The sequence below is a fragment of the Nerophis lumbriciformis genome, linkage group LG13, assembly GCF_033978685.3.
Source record: "Nerophis lumbriciformis linkage group LG13, RoL_Nlum_v2.1, whole genome shotgun sequence".
NCBI classification, from domain to species: domain Eukaryota; kingdom Metazoa; phylum Chordata; class Actinopteri; order Syngnathiformes; family Syngnathidae; genus Nerophis; species Nerophis lumbriciformis.
In genome coordinates, this window is record NC_084560.2 from 20,024,271 (window position 1) to 20,040,252 (window position 15,982).

The 15,982-nt window shown below is 40.3% G+C and overlaps 1 protein-coding gene across 1 annotated transcript; it reads left to right on the top strand.

Moving 5' to 3' along the window:
• Window positions 1–15,002: 15,002 nt before the first annotated feature.
• Window positions 15,003–15,959, top strand: LOC133613764 (uncharacterized). Its single transcript, XM_061971538.2, has 2 exons — window positions 15,003–15,588; window positions 15,656–15,959. The coding sequence occupies exons 1-2, from the start codon at window positions 15,183–15,185 to the stop codon at window positions 15,949–15,951; spliced, it is 702 nt and encodes a 233-aa protein (XP_061827522.1). The 5' UTR covers window positions 15,003–15,182; the 3' UTR covers window positions 15,952–15,959.
• The last annotated feature ends 23 nt before the right edge of the window (window positions 15,960–15,982 follow it).

The following is a 15,982-nucleotide window of genomic DNA, read 5'->3' on the forward strand; positions in this document are numbered from 1 at the left end:
AGGACGTGTCCAGTCCGGGTCATCAGTATGTACACGTATTGCGTTCTAAAGACAGTTTCTGTGAGACTGCTGGCGAGGACTTGCGTGCATTTGTTGTTTCTTGACAAAAGTGACATCGCCATCTACTGGGCCGGCACGCACATTGCAGCGTCACGCATTGACACGATCCACAGCAGGCACTCGCCAGCCACGTTAGTTCAAGTTGTCACAAAGTGTTACAAATAAATTCCTTTTGACTCGGGGGGCATAGCTCGGCTGGTAGAGGGTTCCAGGTTCGATTCCCGCTAGTCACTGCCGTTGTGTCCTTGGGCAAGACACTTTACCCACCTGCTCCCAGTGCCACCCACACTGGTTTAAATGTAACTTAGATATTGGGTTTCACTCTGTAAAGCGCTATATAAATACAATTCACTTCACTCGAATGTGCACCGAATATAACGTCACATGTTAAATATTTGTAAAATATCATGCGAGCTTGAGTGATTGAAATAAAACATTTCCTGCCCGTGACAGATTGAGAGCGCTGGATGCAGTCTGAGGTTGCGTTCACAACCTGCATGTTATTTATAACCACAAACAGACCTGTGCGTGTTATACATAGCTGCTTAGCTATAACACAGGATGTGGTTACCGCTTCACTTTCCAAAAGGTATGCACACCGCTTTACACTGGCTGGTTTCAAAGTAAGCACTCGGTCTGAGTTAGAACGTGTATTATTTAATTTATTATAATCACATGCCATCTTGAGGCTTGTCCTGGTGAGCAAACTTTGAGGTGTTCAAACATTTTCCACCCAAAGCCACATATGCAAAATGATGGTCTTGAGTAATCACGGTTTTACGGTTGTCGTGCATTGATTCATTTCACAACATTTACAAAATTACAGGCATTTCTTAGAAATGTTGTTTATTCCGGCCGCTAATAACAGTAATCAAATAACATAATGACAGTACAAAATAACAAACGTTAGATAATGGGTTTCACCATGTAAAGTGCTTTGAGTCTCTAAATGCGCTATATAAATATCATTCACTTCACTAATTGTCAGGTATCGTCATTAACTGTCATCGATGCCTATTTATTCATTTGAATCATCTATTGATTGCCCTGATGTAGGATCTGAGCCGAGGATGTTGTGGCTTGTGCAGCCCTTTGAGACACTTGTGATTAAGGGCTATATAAATAACCTTTGATTGATTGATTGATTTAATATGGCCATTTTGATATTTTTTAGTATCGAAATGTCATCTTTTTCTCATATTTGCTCTTTATTTCTTCCTTTTTTTTATGTATTTTTGTGTGATTTTATTTAGACAATACACACTTTGGACACCCCTGATCTAAAGCAGGGGTTCTTAACCTTTTTGGTCCCAGGGCCCACTCAATTTTTAACACTGAATTACTAATTTTAATCTTGATTTTAATCAATAATTATATCTAACCTACATACATTTTAACGGGTTAAACTTTGACAAATGACTTGAAACCATGTGTTAACATTTTTTTAATGTATTTTTGTTTGATTTTATTTAGACAATACACACTTTGGACACCCCTGATCTAAAGCAAGGGGTTCTTAACCTTTTTGGTCCCGGGGCCCACTCAATTTTTAACACTGAATTACTTATCTTAATCTTGATTTTAATCAATAATTATATCTAACCCACATACAGTTTACCAGGTTAAACTTTGTCAAATGACTTGAAACCATGTGTTTAATATGGCCATTTTTACATTTTTTTTAGTATTGACATGTCATCTTTTTCTCATATTTGCTCTTTATTTCTTACACTTTTTATGTATTTCTGTTTGATTTTATTTAGACAATACACACTTTGGACACCCCTGATCTAAAGCAGGGGTTCTTAACCTTTTTGGTCCCAGGGCCCACTCAATTTTTAACACTGAATTACTAATCTTAATCTTGATTTTTAATCAATAATTATATCTAACCTACATACAGTTTAACGGGTTAAACTTTGTCAAATGACTTGAAACCATGTGTTAACATTTTTTATGTATTTTTGTTTGATTTTATTTAGACAATACACACTTTGGACACCCCTGATCTAAATCAGGGGTTCTTAATCTTTTTGGTCTCGCGGCCCAACTTTTCCACTACAGAGGGGACCGGGGCCCACTCAATTTTTAACACTGAATTACTAATGTTAATCTTGATTTTAATCAATAATTATATCTAACCTACGTACAGTTTACCAGGTTAAACTTTGTCAAATGACTTGAAACCATGTGTTTAATATGGCCATTTTTATGTTTTTTTAGTATGTAAATGTCATCTTTTTCTCATATTTGCTCTTTATTTCTTACAATTTTTATGTATTTTTGTTTGATTTTATTTAGACAATACACACTTTGGAGACCCCTGATCTAAAGCAGGGTTTTTTTAACCTTTTTGGTCTCGGGGCCTAACTTTTCAACTACAGAGGGGCCCGGTGCCCACTCAATTTTTAACCCTGAATTACAACACGCTTCAAATGTTGCAGTTTCCCCACATTGTAGATGTAATTTTTTTGTTTTTTTAAAGCATATTCTACAACATTTTTGCCCTAAATTAAGCATTTTCAAGCATAAAGATGGCCACACGTACTTAAAATATCCATACTACAGTAGTATTGGCCACTGGAGGAGACCGATGGATTAAAAGAGTGTAAATGGGACTAAAGGCTGTCATTTCATGTCTAGAGAGCTCTCATAATGTTGAGAAATGCATTTAGAAGGTAGCAAACATGTTGTTATGCTCTAGCTATGGAAATACTTGATTTATATATAATGTCTGTCTATCTGTGTTGGCCCTGCGATGAGGTGGTGACTTGTCCAGGGTGTACCCCGCCTTTCGCCCGAATGCAGCTGAGATAAGCTCCAGCACCCCCCGCGACCCCAAAAGGGACAAGCGGTAGAAAATGGATGGATTACTAATCTTAATCTTGATTAATTATATCAAACCTGCATACATTTTAACAGGTTGGTCAAATGACTTGAAAGCATGTGTTAATTACAAAGATTATCAAGGCTTATATCAGGCTGATTGCAAAACAACCACTAATCAAATATACTGCAAAAGAAGGGACCCGATGAAAAAATACATTAACATACTAAAATAAACGTATTCAAAAGCAATGCCAAAAAAAAATCTAACTAAATAAATGTTTAATTAAACTGTCAAATAAAATTAAAGTACAAATAAATACATCTGTACCACTTTAGTCGTAATTCTTGTGCCTAAGAAACTTCCCTATGACTTTAGCTCCAGACTTCAGTCTGAGATTGTCATTACTGCCACAAGTGGTGGAAAAGTGTATTACAACTGAGTACATATGCGGCCCATTCTAACTACAACTGAGAGAAATATATTTTCTGGCTGCCCTATGGTTAAGAAACACTTACACTATATTGCCAAAAGTATTTGGCCACCTGCCTTGACTCACATATGAACTTGAAGTGCCATCTCATTCCTAACCCATAGGGTTCAATATGATGTCGGTCCACCTTTTGCAGCTATTACAGCTTCAACTCTTCTGGGAAGGCTGTCCACAAGGTTGCGGAGTGTGTTTATAGGAATTTTCCACCATTCTTCCAAAAGGGCATTGGTGAGGTCACACACTGATGTTGGTGGAGAAGGCCTGGCTCTCAGTCTCCGTTCTAATTCATCCCAAAGGTGTTCTACGGAGTTCAGGTCAAGACTCTGTGCAGGCCAGTCAAGTTCATCCACACCAGACTCTGTCATCCACGTCTTTATGGACCTTGCTTTGTGCACTGGTGCACAGTCATGTTGGAAGAGGAAAGGGGCCCGCTCCAACCTGTTCCCACAAGTTTGGGAGCATGGAATTGTCCAAAATGTTTTGGTATCCTGGAGCATTAAATTTTGGTCCTGAAAAACAACCCCACCCCATAATTCCTCCTCCACCAAATTTCACACTCGGCACAATGCGGTCCGAAATGTAGCGTTCTCCTGGCAACCTCCAAAACCAGACTGGTCCATCAGATTTCCAGATGGAAAAGCGTGATTCATCACTCCAGAGAAGGCGTCTCCACTGCTCTAGAGTCCAGTGGCGACGTGCTTTACACCACTGCATCCCACGCTTTGCATTGGACTTGGTGATGTATGGCTTAGATACAGCTGCTTGGCCATGGAAACCCATTCCATGAAGCTCTCTGCGTACTGTACGTGGGCTAATTGGAAGGTCACATGAAGTTTGGAGCTCTGTAGCAACTGACTGTGCAGAAAGTCTTTGCACTATGCGCTTCAGCATCCGCCGACCCCTCTCTGTCAGTTTACGTGGCCTACCACTTGGTGGCTGAGTTGCTGTTGTTCCCAAACTCTTCTTATAATAAAGTTGACTTTGGAATATTTAGGAGCGAGGAAATTTCACGACTGGATTTGTTGCACAGGTGGCATCCTATGACTGGAAATCACTGAGAGCGGCCCCTTCTTTCACAAATGTTTGTAGAAACAGTCTCCATGCCTAAGTGCTTGATTTTATACACCTGTGGGCGGGCCAAGTGATTAGGACACCTGATTCTCATCATTTGGATGGGTGGCCAAACACTTTTGGCCATAAAGTGAATCAAAAGGACTAATTCCACAAGTTTGGCCTTTTTTTCCTCATTTCCTGTGACGACTATATAGAAGCGGTCTTGGAAAGTGGACCATGTGTGGCACGGCTGCAGAGTATCACGGTGGAGTGCCAGGATGTAGTCCTCCAAACACCAATCCTCCCGTATCAGGTGTCTTTGAAGTTATGGGTAAGCACACAACTTATTTTTACATTTGTGTGCATGTGAAGAATGTTCAAATGTTGCTGCCTGCCTGTCTTCACCCGCCCCCTGAAAACAGTACAGGTGGGACTTAAGTGTTTGTGTGTGTCGACATTGAAGTCACAGAACATATGCAAGATATATAAAACACCGTCATGAAAAAATGTAATACAATAATTAATAATGAGACCACTACCCTGCTTAGTTATCATTGTAGATCTATTTTAGAGGAGTGGGGGCTCTATCTAGTTGTACTCCAAAGAATCATACAATTCAATATTCAAACTAGTATTGTCCCGATACCATTATTTACTAAAATGATTTTGATCAATCAATCAATCAATCAATGTTTATTTATATAGCCCTAAATCACAAGTGTCTCAAAGGGCTGCACAAGCCACAACGACATCCTCGGTACAGAGCCCACATAAGGGCAAGGAAAAACTCACCCCAGTGGGACGTCGATGTGAATGACTATGAGAAACCTTGGAGAGGACTGCATATGTGGGTAACCCACCCCCTCTAGGGGAGACCGAATGCAATGGATGTCGAGTGGGTCTGACATAATATTGTGAGAGTCCAGTCCATAGTGGATCCAACATAATAGTAAGAGTCCAGTCCATAGTGGATCCAACATAATAGTAAGAGTCCAGTCCATAGTGGGGCCAGCAGGAAACCATCCCGAGCGGAGACGGGTCAGCAGCGCAGAGATCTTCCCAACCGATGCACAGGCGAGCGGTCCACCCCTGGTCACGACTCTGGACAGCCAGCACTTCATCCATGGCCACCAGACCTGTGTGTCTCCCCCTCCACAAGGGAGAGGGGAACAGGAGAAACGGCAGATCAACTGGTCTAAAAGGGGGGTCTATTTAAAGACTAGAGTATACAAATGAGTTTTAAGATGGGACTTAAATGCTTCTACTGAGGTAGCATCTCTAACTGCTAACGGGAGGGCATTCCATAGTACTGGAGCCCCAATAGAAAACGCTCTATAGCCTGCAGACTTGTTTTGGGCTCTGGGAATCACTAATAAGCCGGAGTTCTTTGAACGCAGATTTCTTGCCGGGACATATGGTACAATACAATCAGCAAGATAGGACGGAGCTAGACCGTGTAGTATTTTATACGTAAGTAGTAAAACCTTAAAGTCACATCTTAAGTGCACAGGAAGCCAGTGCAGGTGAGCCAGTATAGGCCTAATATGATCAAACTTTCTTGTTCTTGTCAAAAGTCTAGCAGCCGCATTTTGTACCAATTGTAATCTTTTAATGCTAGACATAGGGAGACCCGAAAATAATACGTTACAGTAGTCGAGACGAGACGTAACAAACGCATGAATAATGATCTGAGCGTCGCTAGTGGACAAAACGGAACACATTTTAGCGATATTACGGAGATGAAAGAAGGCCGTTTTAGTAACACTCTTAATGTGTGATTCAAAGGAGAGAGTTAGGTCGAAGATAATACCCAGATTCTTTACCGAGTCACTTTGTGTAATTGTTTGGTTGTCAAATGTTAAGGTGGTATTATTAAATAAATGTCGGTGTTTAGCAGGACCGATAATCAGCATTTCCGTTTTCTTGGCGTTGAGTTGCAAGAAGTTAGCGGACATCCATTGTTTAATTTCATTAAGACACGCCTCCAGCTGACTACAATCCGGCGTGTTGGTCAGCTTTAGGGGCATGTAGAGTTGGGTGTCATCAGCATAGCAATGAAAGCTAACACCGTATTTGCGTATGATGTCGCCTAGCGGCAGCATGTAAATACTAAAGAGTGCAGGGCCAAGAACCGAACCCTGAGGTAACTCCGCACGTTACCTTAACATAGTCCGAGGTCACATTATGGGAGATGCACTGCATCCTGTCAGTAAGATAAGAGTTAAACCACGACAAGGCTAAGTCTGACATACCAATACGTGTTTTGATACGCTCTAATAAAATATTATGATCGACGGTATCGAAAGCAGCGCTAAGATCAAGAAGCAGCAACATAGATGACTCATCAGAATCCATCGTTAGCAGTAGATCATTAGTCATTTTTGCGAGGGCTGTCTCCGTAGAGTGATTTGCCCTGAAACCGGATTGAAAAGGTTCACAGAGATTGTTAGACATTAAGTGTTCATTTAGCTGCTGTGCGACAATTTTTTCGAGGATTTTCGAAATAAAGGGAAGGTGGGACACCGGTCGGTAGTTTACCATGAGGTCAGGATCAAGGTTAGGTCTTTTGAGTAGAGGATGAATAACCGCTTTTTTGAATGCTAGGGGAACAATGCCAGAGGAAAGTGATAAGTTTATAATATTTAGCACTGATGGACCTAATAATACAAAAAGCTCCTTGATAAGTTTCCCAGGAAGTGGGTCAAGTAAACATGTTGTTTGTTTTATCCCACTCACACGCCGTAATAGTTCCTCTGTTATTTCATCAAAAAGACAGAAACTATTTTGGATTGCAGTATCCGTCGTAGATACAGTCGTATCTGTGTTAATAGAACCCAGTTGTAGCTGCGATGCGTTGTCTTTAATCTCCTTTCTAATGAGTTCTACAAAGACAAGATATTTGATGTTCAAACTCATAAACTTTATTTTTTTTTTGCAAATAATAATTAACTTGGAATTTCATGGCTGCAACACGTGCCAAAGAAGTTGGGAAAGGGCATGTTCACCACTGTGTTACATGGCCTTTCCTTTTAACAACACTCAGTAAACGTTTGGGAACTGAGGAGACACATTTTTTAAGCTTCTCAGGTGGAATTCTTTCCCATTCTTGCTTGATGTACAGCTTAAGTTGTTCAACAGTCCGGGGGTCTCCATTGTGGTATTTTAGGCTTCATAATGCGCCACACATTTTCAATGGGAGACAGGTCTGGACTACAGGCAGGCCAGTCTAGTACCCGCACTCTTTTACTATGAAGCCACGTTGATGTAACACGTGGCTTGGCATTGTCTTGCTGAAATAAGCAGGGGCGTCCATGGTAACGTTGCTTGGATGGCAACATATGTTGCTCCAAAACCTGTATGTACCTTTCAGCATTAATGGTGCCTTCACAGATGTGTAAGTTACCCATGTCTTGGGCACTGATACACCCCCATACCATTACAGATGCTGGCTTTTCAACTTTGCGCCTATAACAATCCGGATGGTTCTTTTCCTCTTTGGTCCGGAGGACACGACGTCCACAGTTTCCAAAAACAATTTGAAATGTGGACTCGTCAGACCACATAACACTTTTCCAGATTTGTATCAGTCCATCTTAGATGAGCTCAGGCCCAGCGAAGCCGATGGCGTTTCTGGGTGTTGTTGATAAACGGTTTTCGCCTTACATAGGAGAGTTTTAACTTGCACTTACAGATGTAGCGACCAACTGTAGTTACTGACAGTGGGTTTCTGAAGTGTTCCTGAGCCCATGTGGAGATATCCTTTACACACTGATGTCGCTTGTTGATGCAGTACAGCCTGAGGGATCAAAGGTCACAGGCTTAGCTGCTTACGTGCAGTGATTTCTCCAGATTCTCTGAACCCTTTGATGATATTACGGACCGTAGATGGTGAAATCCCTAAATTCCTTGCAAAAGCTGGTTGAGAAAGGTTTTTCTTAAACTGTTCAACAATTTGCTCACACATTTGTTGACAAAGTGGTGACCCTCGCCCCATCCTTGTTTGTGAATGACTGAGCATTTCGTGGAATCTACTTTTATACCCAATCATGGCACCCACCTGTTCCCAATTAGCCTGCACACCTGTGGGAAGTTCCAAATAAGTGTTTGATGAGCATTCCTCAACTTTATCAGTATTTATTGCCACCTTTCCCAACTTCTTTGTCACGTGTTGCTGGCATCAAATTCTAAAGTTAATGATTATTTGCAAAAAAAAAATGTTTATCAGTTTGAACATCAAATATGTTGTCTTTGTAGCATATTCAACTGAATATGGGTTGAAAATGATTTGCAAATCATTGTATTCCGTTTATATTTACATCTAACACAATTTCCCAACTCATATGGAAACGGGGTTTGTATATTTGCAAGGCCATCTTCAAGAAGGATATTGAAAGAGAAACTACATCTTGTGAGACCATGTCTAGCTCAGCGGTAATGGCCGCCATTTCCACTCGAATCATCCAACTACAAGAGGTACCACTGGCTTATACGGCGTCAAATGGGTGCTACAAATTGTGAGTTCAAATATTTTATATCTTTATTTTTTCACTTTTAATATGTTTTTTTGCTATTTTAATTTTGACAGTACCACATAAGATATGTTTTAATTGCTGATGCGGGTTTATTGATTTTTAAATGCGCCAGAAAATAACCCGTTTTGTACACTGTTGATGTGATTCAATAGCCAGTAGTGCATAAATGTGTTCTTTTATAGTATTTCTCCAGCAATGGTCATGTGGTGACATCAATGATGGTATTTTGAGAGGTAATATTTGAATTTGGACATCACTGAAGGCCTAGGTGGGAAACGCACGGCCCGCCACTGGTAGCGGATGATACTTAGGCTGTACTTTTCATGCCAATCTAGTGTTTATGAGCCAAAGTCAAGTTTTTAACCGGGGACGTGTAAAATGTCAAAAAAGCGTGTGTACTTTACAATCCACCCCATAAACATACTTTGCAGGTCAACAAATACTGCATGTGCCTTTTGAAGTGTTAATGTGCGAGGAGTGTTCAAAAGGAGTCTAATGGAGAAGTGGCTGACAAGTTATCACCGTCATTGTTTACTGAAGCAGAGATGCTGACTGTGCGTTATGATAAACGCTTTGCTTTTTATCCATAGACTTATCAGATTACATTTTTTATTATCTATAGCAGTGGTGTCAAAAGTTTGGCCCGGAGGCCATTTGCAGCTAATGTTTTAAAAGCCCACGGCACATTCTAAAAATACTATTGAAATAAACAAAAACATAACAAAAGTGGAATAAAAAAAGCTTACAGGTGAAAAGTAATTTAAAAAAGTTGACTAATAAAACAAAACTCTTTTTTTTTTTTTTTTTTTTTTTCTCTTTAAAACTGTCATTGCTCAAAACATGATATTGAATCAAAATCAGTGTTTTTATCCAAGGCTCCGATTACTTCACGTCAAATATTCCACTTTGACAAATATTTTTTGTGGAAGATTTTGCTTATTTTGCGTATTTGCCAAAAAAAAAACAGTTTTCTTTGACAAAAAGGGCAGAAAACAAACAAAAAAAACACATAAACAAATACAAAAAAACAAAATTGAGGGATAGATCTGAAGTTGATGTAGAATAGAGATTTAAGCGTTAAATAAATAATGTATGTATTCCCTGGCACATCATTTCATGACCGAAGCAAAAAACATTTTACACTTTTATACTGAAATAAATACATCTACAACTTATTAAATAAAAATATAGAAAGAAAAAAAACTACCAGTAAAGTTTAGATTCATGAAGGAAAGAAGAAAGTGAATGAATGTTTATAACTGAAAACATTTACATTTGCATAAAAAAAAAAGTATTTTGTATTATTTTTTTTAATGAATTAACGTTTATGACAGGGGTGTCCAAACTTTTTCCACTGAGGGCCGCTCACTGGAAAATCAAAGCAAGCTGGGACCATTTTGATATTTTTTATTTTAAAAACCAATGCAATGTATGTATAAAAAAATATACATTTAGGCCTCCACTCAGGCTTGATCCCGGAGACCCCAAAGGGTTTCGGTCAAAAAAATATAAAAAATGTGTCATTATTCAGTATTATTATTTGTATTATTATTCAAGTTTTAAATCCCTAGATCAACATTAGGTCTATCTGTCAATATAAAGTTTTTAAATATTTAAGTTGCATGCTCTTTTTGTCAAAGAAAACCCAGTTTATGGAAAAAACACAAAATATGCAATATTTTCACCCAATAAAATTTTTAAGTTGAATATTTGAGATGATATAATAATTGGAGCCTTTAAAAGGTCAATAACTTATCACATTGAATTTAATTCATTATTATTTTTTGAGCAATGACACTTGGAAAAAAAAAATCACACAAATGATTGGGGATCCAAAAGGGTTCTACTCATTAAAGTGTTAAAAAATGTATTTTTTTTTTTTACTGTTTACTTTTAACACAATAATCTCCAGATCAACTTCAGACCTATCCGTCAATTCTAAGTTTTATTGTTGTTTATGTTTTTAGTTTGTTCGTTTTAGGCCCTTCTTTAAAAAAAACAGCTTAGTTTTTTATATGGCAAACAAAATATGCAACATTTTCCCCCAAAAATATCTCAAAATGGAACATTTAATGTGACGTAATTGGAGCCTTCAATAGGTCAATAATTCATAATGACATTGATTTTGATTCATTATTATTTTTTAAAGAAAGAAACAGCCTGCATTGCAGCTTTGTGTTATTAGAGTAAACATTGTTATTGCTACATTTCACCTGTTTGCTCTTTTATACCACTTTTTATGTTTTTTATTTTTTTCAATCGTATTTTTAAAATGTGCCGCGGGGCCGTTAAACAATGACCTGCGGGCTGCAAATGGCCCCTGGGCCGCACTTTGGACACCCCTGGTTTATGACAACCTTTTTCCAAAACACAATATAGAATGTGAGATATAACAGGATAATGCATACATTTATCATTTGTTTTCAAAAATGTTACAAAAAAGTGGGACCCCAAAAATTTACTGTGGGACCCCATTTTTATGACTTGATGAATTGTTTTGAAAATTCCTAGCGCCAACACTGTCACGTGATAGTTCCACTTCAATGAAAGCTTTTGTTGTCCTGGAAATTCATTGTGTTTCTCAAGATAATATTATTCATATGGTGCTGGGGTAGCCATGATTTCAGCCTTTCAAAGTTCCTCTATGAACCACCAATTTTTCACCTTGGTATTTGCCAAATCCTGGATACGGCCCTGCTCACAAGCATACTATAGTACAGTGTTTTCCAACCTTTTTTGAGCCAAGGCACATTTTTTGCGTTGAAAAAATCCGGAGGCACACCACCAGCAGAAATCATTAAAAAACAAAACTCAGTTGACAGTAAAAAGTCGTCGTCGCAATTGTTGGATATGACTTTAAACCATAACCAAGCATGCATCACTGTAGCTCTTGTCTCAAAGTAGGTGTACTGTCACCACCTGTCACATCACCCCTGACTTATTTTGAGTTTTTTGCTGTTTTCCTGTGTAGTGTTTTAGTTCTTGTCTTGCGCTCCTATTTTGGTGGCTTTTTCTCTTTTTTTGGTATTTTCCTGTAGCAGTTTCATGTCTTCCTCGATCCTCGACCCCCGCCTGGACACGGACCTTGTCGCCTCTCTCTCTGCCCCACGGACCTCACTTGGATCACGGACCCCTTTCGCCTAGCCCCTTTTGGATTTGTCTGCTTCCTCATCCATCATCACGGTAACACACAACAGTTAATTACACACATAGTTTAACACCACACACACTCTTGGATTTTGGCCACACACTCCGTTCCTTTGTTTAAGTATAATAATAATAATAATAATAACTGGGATTTATATAGCGCTTTTCTAAGTACCCAAAGTCGCTTTACATGTAGAACCCATCAATCATTCCAGGGTTTCCCACACATTCATTTATTTGTGGCGGCCCGCCACGAAAGAATTACGTCCGCCACAAATGGATTTTTCGGCTTTTGACTCGGTCGACCGCTCATAAAAGCAATGGGACTGTCTGTGAATGTTGCTTGTAGTTACACCTCAGGTGCAGTAGGTGGCAGTAGCCTACTATGCACTATGCAATAGCACTTAATTCACCTGGTGGGCCAGAAGAAGAAGAAGAAGAGGGACGGACGGAATCAAAATACTCGCCGGCTACTTTTCATAATGATGGCGCTTCCTACGTTTCTACCTCAAACGTCCAAAAGCTGCTGAAAGCCTTGATCCAGGATGCCATGGGGAAAAAAACTTAAATGGTGCCTTTTGGCGACAGTTAGCAGCTTGGTGGCTCATAGCCGGCTAGCTAACACTTGCTAGCGTGGTAGCATTGCTTCATTTTTACAGGTGTTATAGGTAGATACTGGTTATAGCTGCATCGCTCGCGGCTCGTCATATATTTAACGTTAATCCGTGATTTCACCGAGCGTTTCACTGACGGTGAGCAGCCTGACGCTGCTTCATTAACACCGCCGCTGTTTGACTCGTGGCCCGGGGCAGACGCTCGTAGTAACAGTCACGTGTTACAATACCGACGAGCTAACGTGTCCAGGTTATAACCATGTTGTCAATAAACACACATGGACTGAAGCTAAATTGTCCACTGTCCACTGCAGCATGTGAATGCAATGAAAATAATAAAATCTGAGCCAACCAGCTGTTAAAATGTTGTCCAGGTTAATGTTTTGGCCATTAAAGACCATTCATTTCAAGATTTCAACTGTGATTGGGCTTTAAACAGGTGGCTGACCTGTTCAGATGAGTGTAACTGCTACTGGTCAAATAATGTGAAATAGCATTTAATTTTACATGTATGCAATGCCATTTAAATGCAATTATAGATAATAATAATAATAATGATAATAATAAATACTGTGTAGTGTTGTAAATAGTCAACGGGAAGGATTCTATTAAGATATAAGCCATGAGCACTACACAGCCAGAAAAAAACCTAGGCAGGACAAGTACAGATATTGGGGCAAGTAGATTTGAGAAGTCAGGCAAGTAGAAAAAAACCTTAACGTTGAACCCTGCATGTGTTGAGCTGCTGCCGCTTAAGGTTAGACGGCACTGTACATAGAGCGCTTCTGCTCGTTAGTAATAAATTCTAATGTTGGATGTTCACTCCTTCACACAGATGAGTATAGAAAAATATTTTCAACGGCCGAAAAGGGCTCGACTTGGAGAGGAGGTAGGCCTACAGTTCGGACCACAGGTGCGACCTGTTCAGCAGCAGCAGCAGGAGGAGGAGGAGGAGAAGGAGGTTGACTGACTGTGGCAGGACACCTCTGCCTCTGTTTCACTTCATGTTGCTGGTAAATAATATGGTTGTAGTAGTAGGCTAAAGTTAAATTATTTAGTATTCACTAATTAAAGGGGCAGAGCTTTAAGAGACATTTTAGCTTTTATATTTTATAAGATATATTTTTTGTAAGAACCACAATTAATAAATATATTTCAGTGAATCACTAATTGTTCAAATCTGTATATAAATATGTACATAAAATGTTGTAATTATATTCCAACTCCGCGTTCTTCTTGGTCATCGCCGCTGCCGCCCCCCCCCCGCCCGCCCGCTTGCCGACCACACCACCACAAATAGATGCCTGTCCTGTGGGAAACACTGCATTCACACCTGGTGGTGGTAAGCTACTTTCATAGCCACAGCTGCCCTGGGGTAGACTGACGGAAGCGTGGCTGCAATTTGCGCCAACGGCCCCTCCGACCACTACCTATCATTCATCATTCAATTCACCGGTGTGAGTGGCACCGGTGAATTATAGTATAGTTAGTTAGAATTGTTTTTTATATATATATATATATATATATATATATATATGATAAATCTTGAACATTACTGCCCCCTGGTGTTTGAGCCGTCATCTCCCTTTCTGTAACCATAACCGTTTTAGCAATCAAGAATATTTCAATTTTTATCTTTCTTTGTGGGGACATTGTTGATTGTCATGTCATGTTCGGATGTACTTTGTGGACGCCGTCTCTGCTCCACAGCAAGTCTTTGCTGTCGTCCAGCATTCTGTTTTTGTTTACTTTGTAGCCAGTTCAGTTTTAGTTTCGTTCTGCATAGCCTTCCCTAAGCTTCAATGCCTTTTCTTAGCGGCACTCGCCTTTTGTTTATTTTTGGTTAAAGCATTAGACACCTTTTTACCTGCACACTGCCTCCCGCTGTTCCTGACATCTACAAAGCAATTAGCTACCGGCTGCCACCTACTGATATGGAAGAGTATTACAGGGTTACTCTGCCGAGCTCAACAACAACACATAATTTGCAGACTATAATTACTGGTTTGCAAAAAATATTTTTAACCCAAATAGGTGAAATTAGATAACCTTCCACGGCACACCAGACTATCTCACAGCACACTAGGTTGAAAAACACTGCTATAGTAAACCTATGGGAGAATGTTAATTCCCCGCAGAAAATGTCGCAGAAAGAAGGTTGGTCACTAAGGAAAGATTACAGATTGGGTACAATCAATCACTGTGTATGTTGCCTGAGCCTGAGTCACAAAGAGGCTTTGTTGGGCCCACAAAAACAAGTCTGTTCATTGGGTGATCAACACTCACAAACAATTGTACAAGCTTAGTGCAGACCTTCACCCTGCACCACCACCACCATTTATGGGACAAGAACAAGCATTTGGCCAACACATTGTTACAAGAATGGTAGGCCTAAGAATGTTGGACTTGTGACTCCATCGGCAGAACCTAAGCAAAGTTAGACCGTTTTTTTAAAGATGGAGGAAGACGTAATGGCATCGCAGGTACTGGAGATCATATGTGGATTTTCCGCCGAGACTCTCCAAAACCCAGAACCCGACGGGAGAGATGTGTGGTCAGCGGAGGATGGGGATGACTCCGTGTTCTACAGCGATGAAGACCAAGCCGAGGAGCACTTTAAAGCAAACAGATCTCGTGATACTGGCAGATGCAGACGCCTTTATAACAGCGAGGCGACCAGTGTTGACGCTCCACCTTCGGAGAGGAATGAAGGTGACCTGCCGGTGCTTTGGAGTGAGGCAGAAGAGGCAAGAAGGAAGCCCCGGGCTTTCGAAACGGAGCAAAGGTGTCAAGAAGATGGAGATTCAGAGGTGGAGACTCATGAGCCCGAAAGGCCGGAGGACAGTGCTTTGTCAGATGAAGGTAAGTAACATCCAACTCAGCAGTTCAATTAACAAGGAGAAATTAAATATGATTCATTTCATGCAAGAGGAGCAGGGACAGGCTCCAAGCATTGAACCGTTCCCTGGGGAGAGCGTCTCTAACCAGCTCGGCTCCAGCTCGGAGTCAGAGGAGGAGGACTCTAACATCAAAGCACCGGCGGACCCCGTTCCTGGCTACTCCACTCTGCCTCTGCCAAAGAAGCGCCCTAACAACCCGGGACAACAGAAGTCCTTCGACCACCTCATGGCCTCCAAGTACAGCTCCGTCTCCTACCGCAAGATCCGCCGAGGGAACACCCGGCAGAAGATCGAGGAGTTCGAGTACATCATGATGAATTTGTAGTGCAGAAAAGTGACTAATTTACACATAAAAT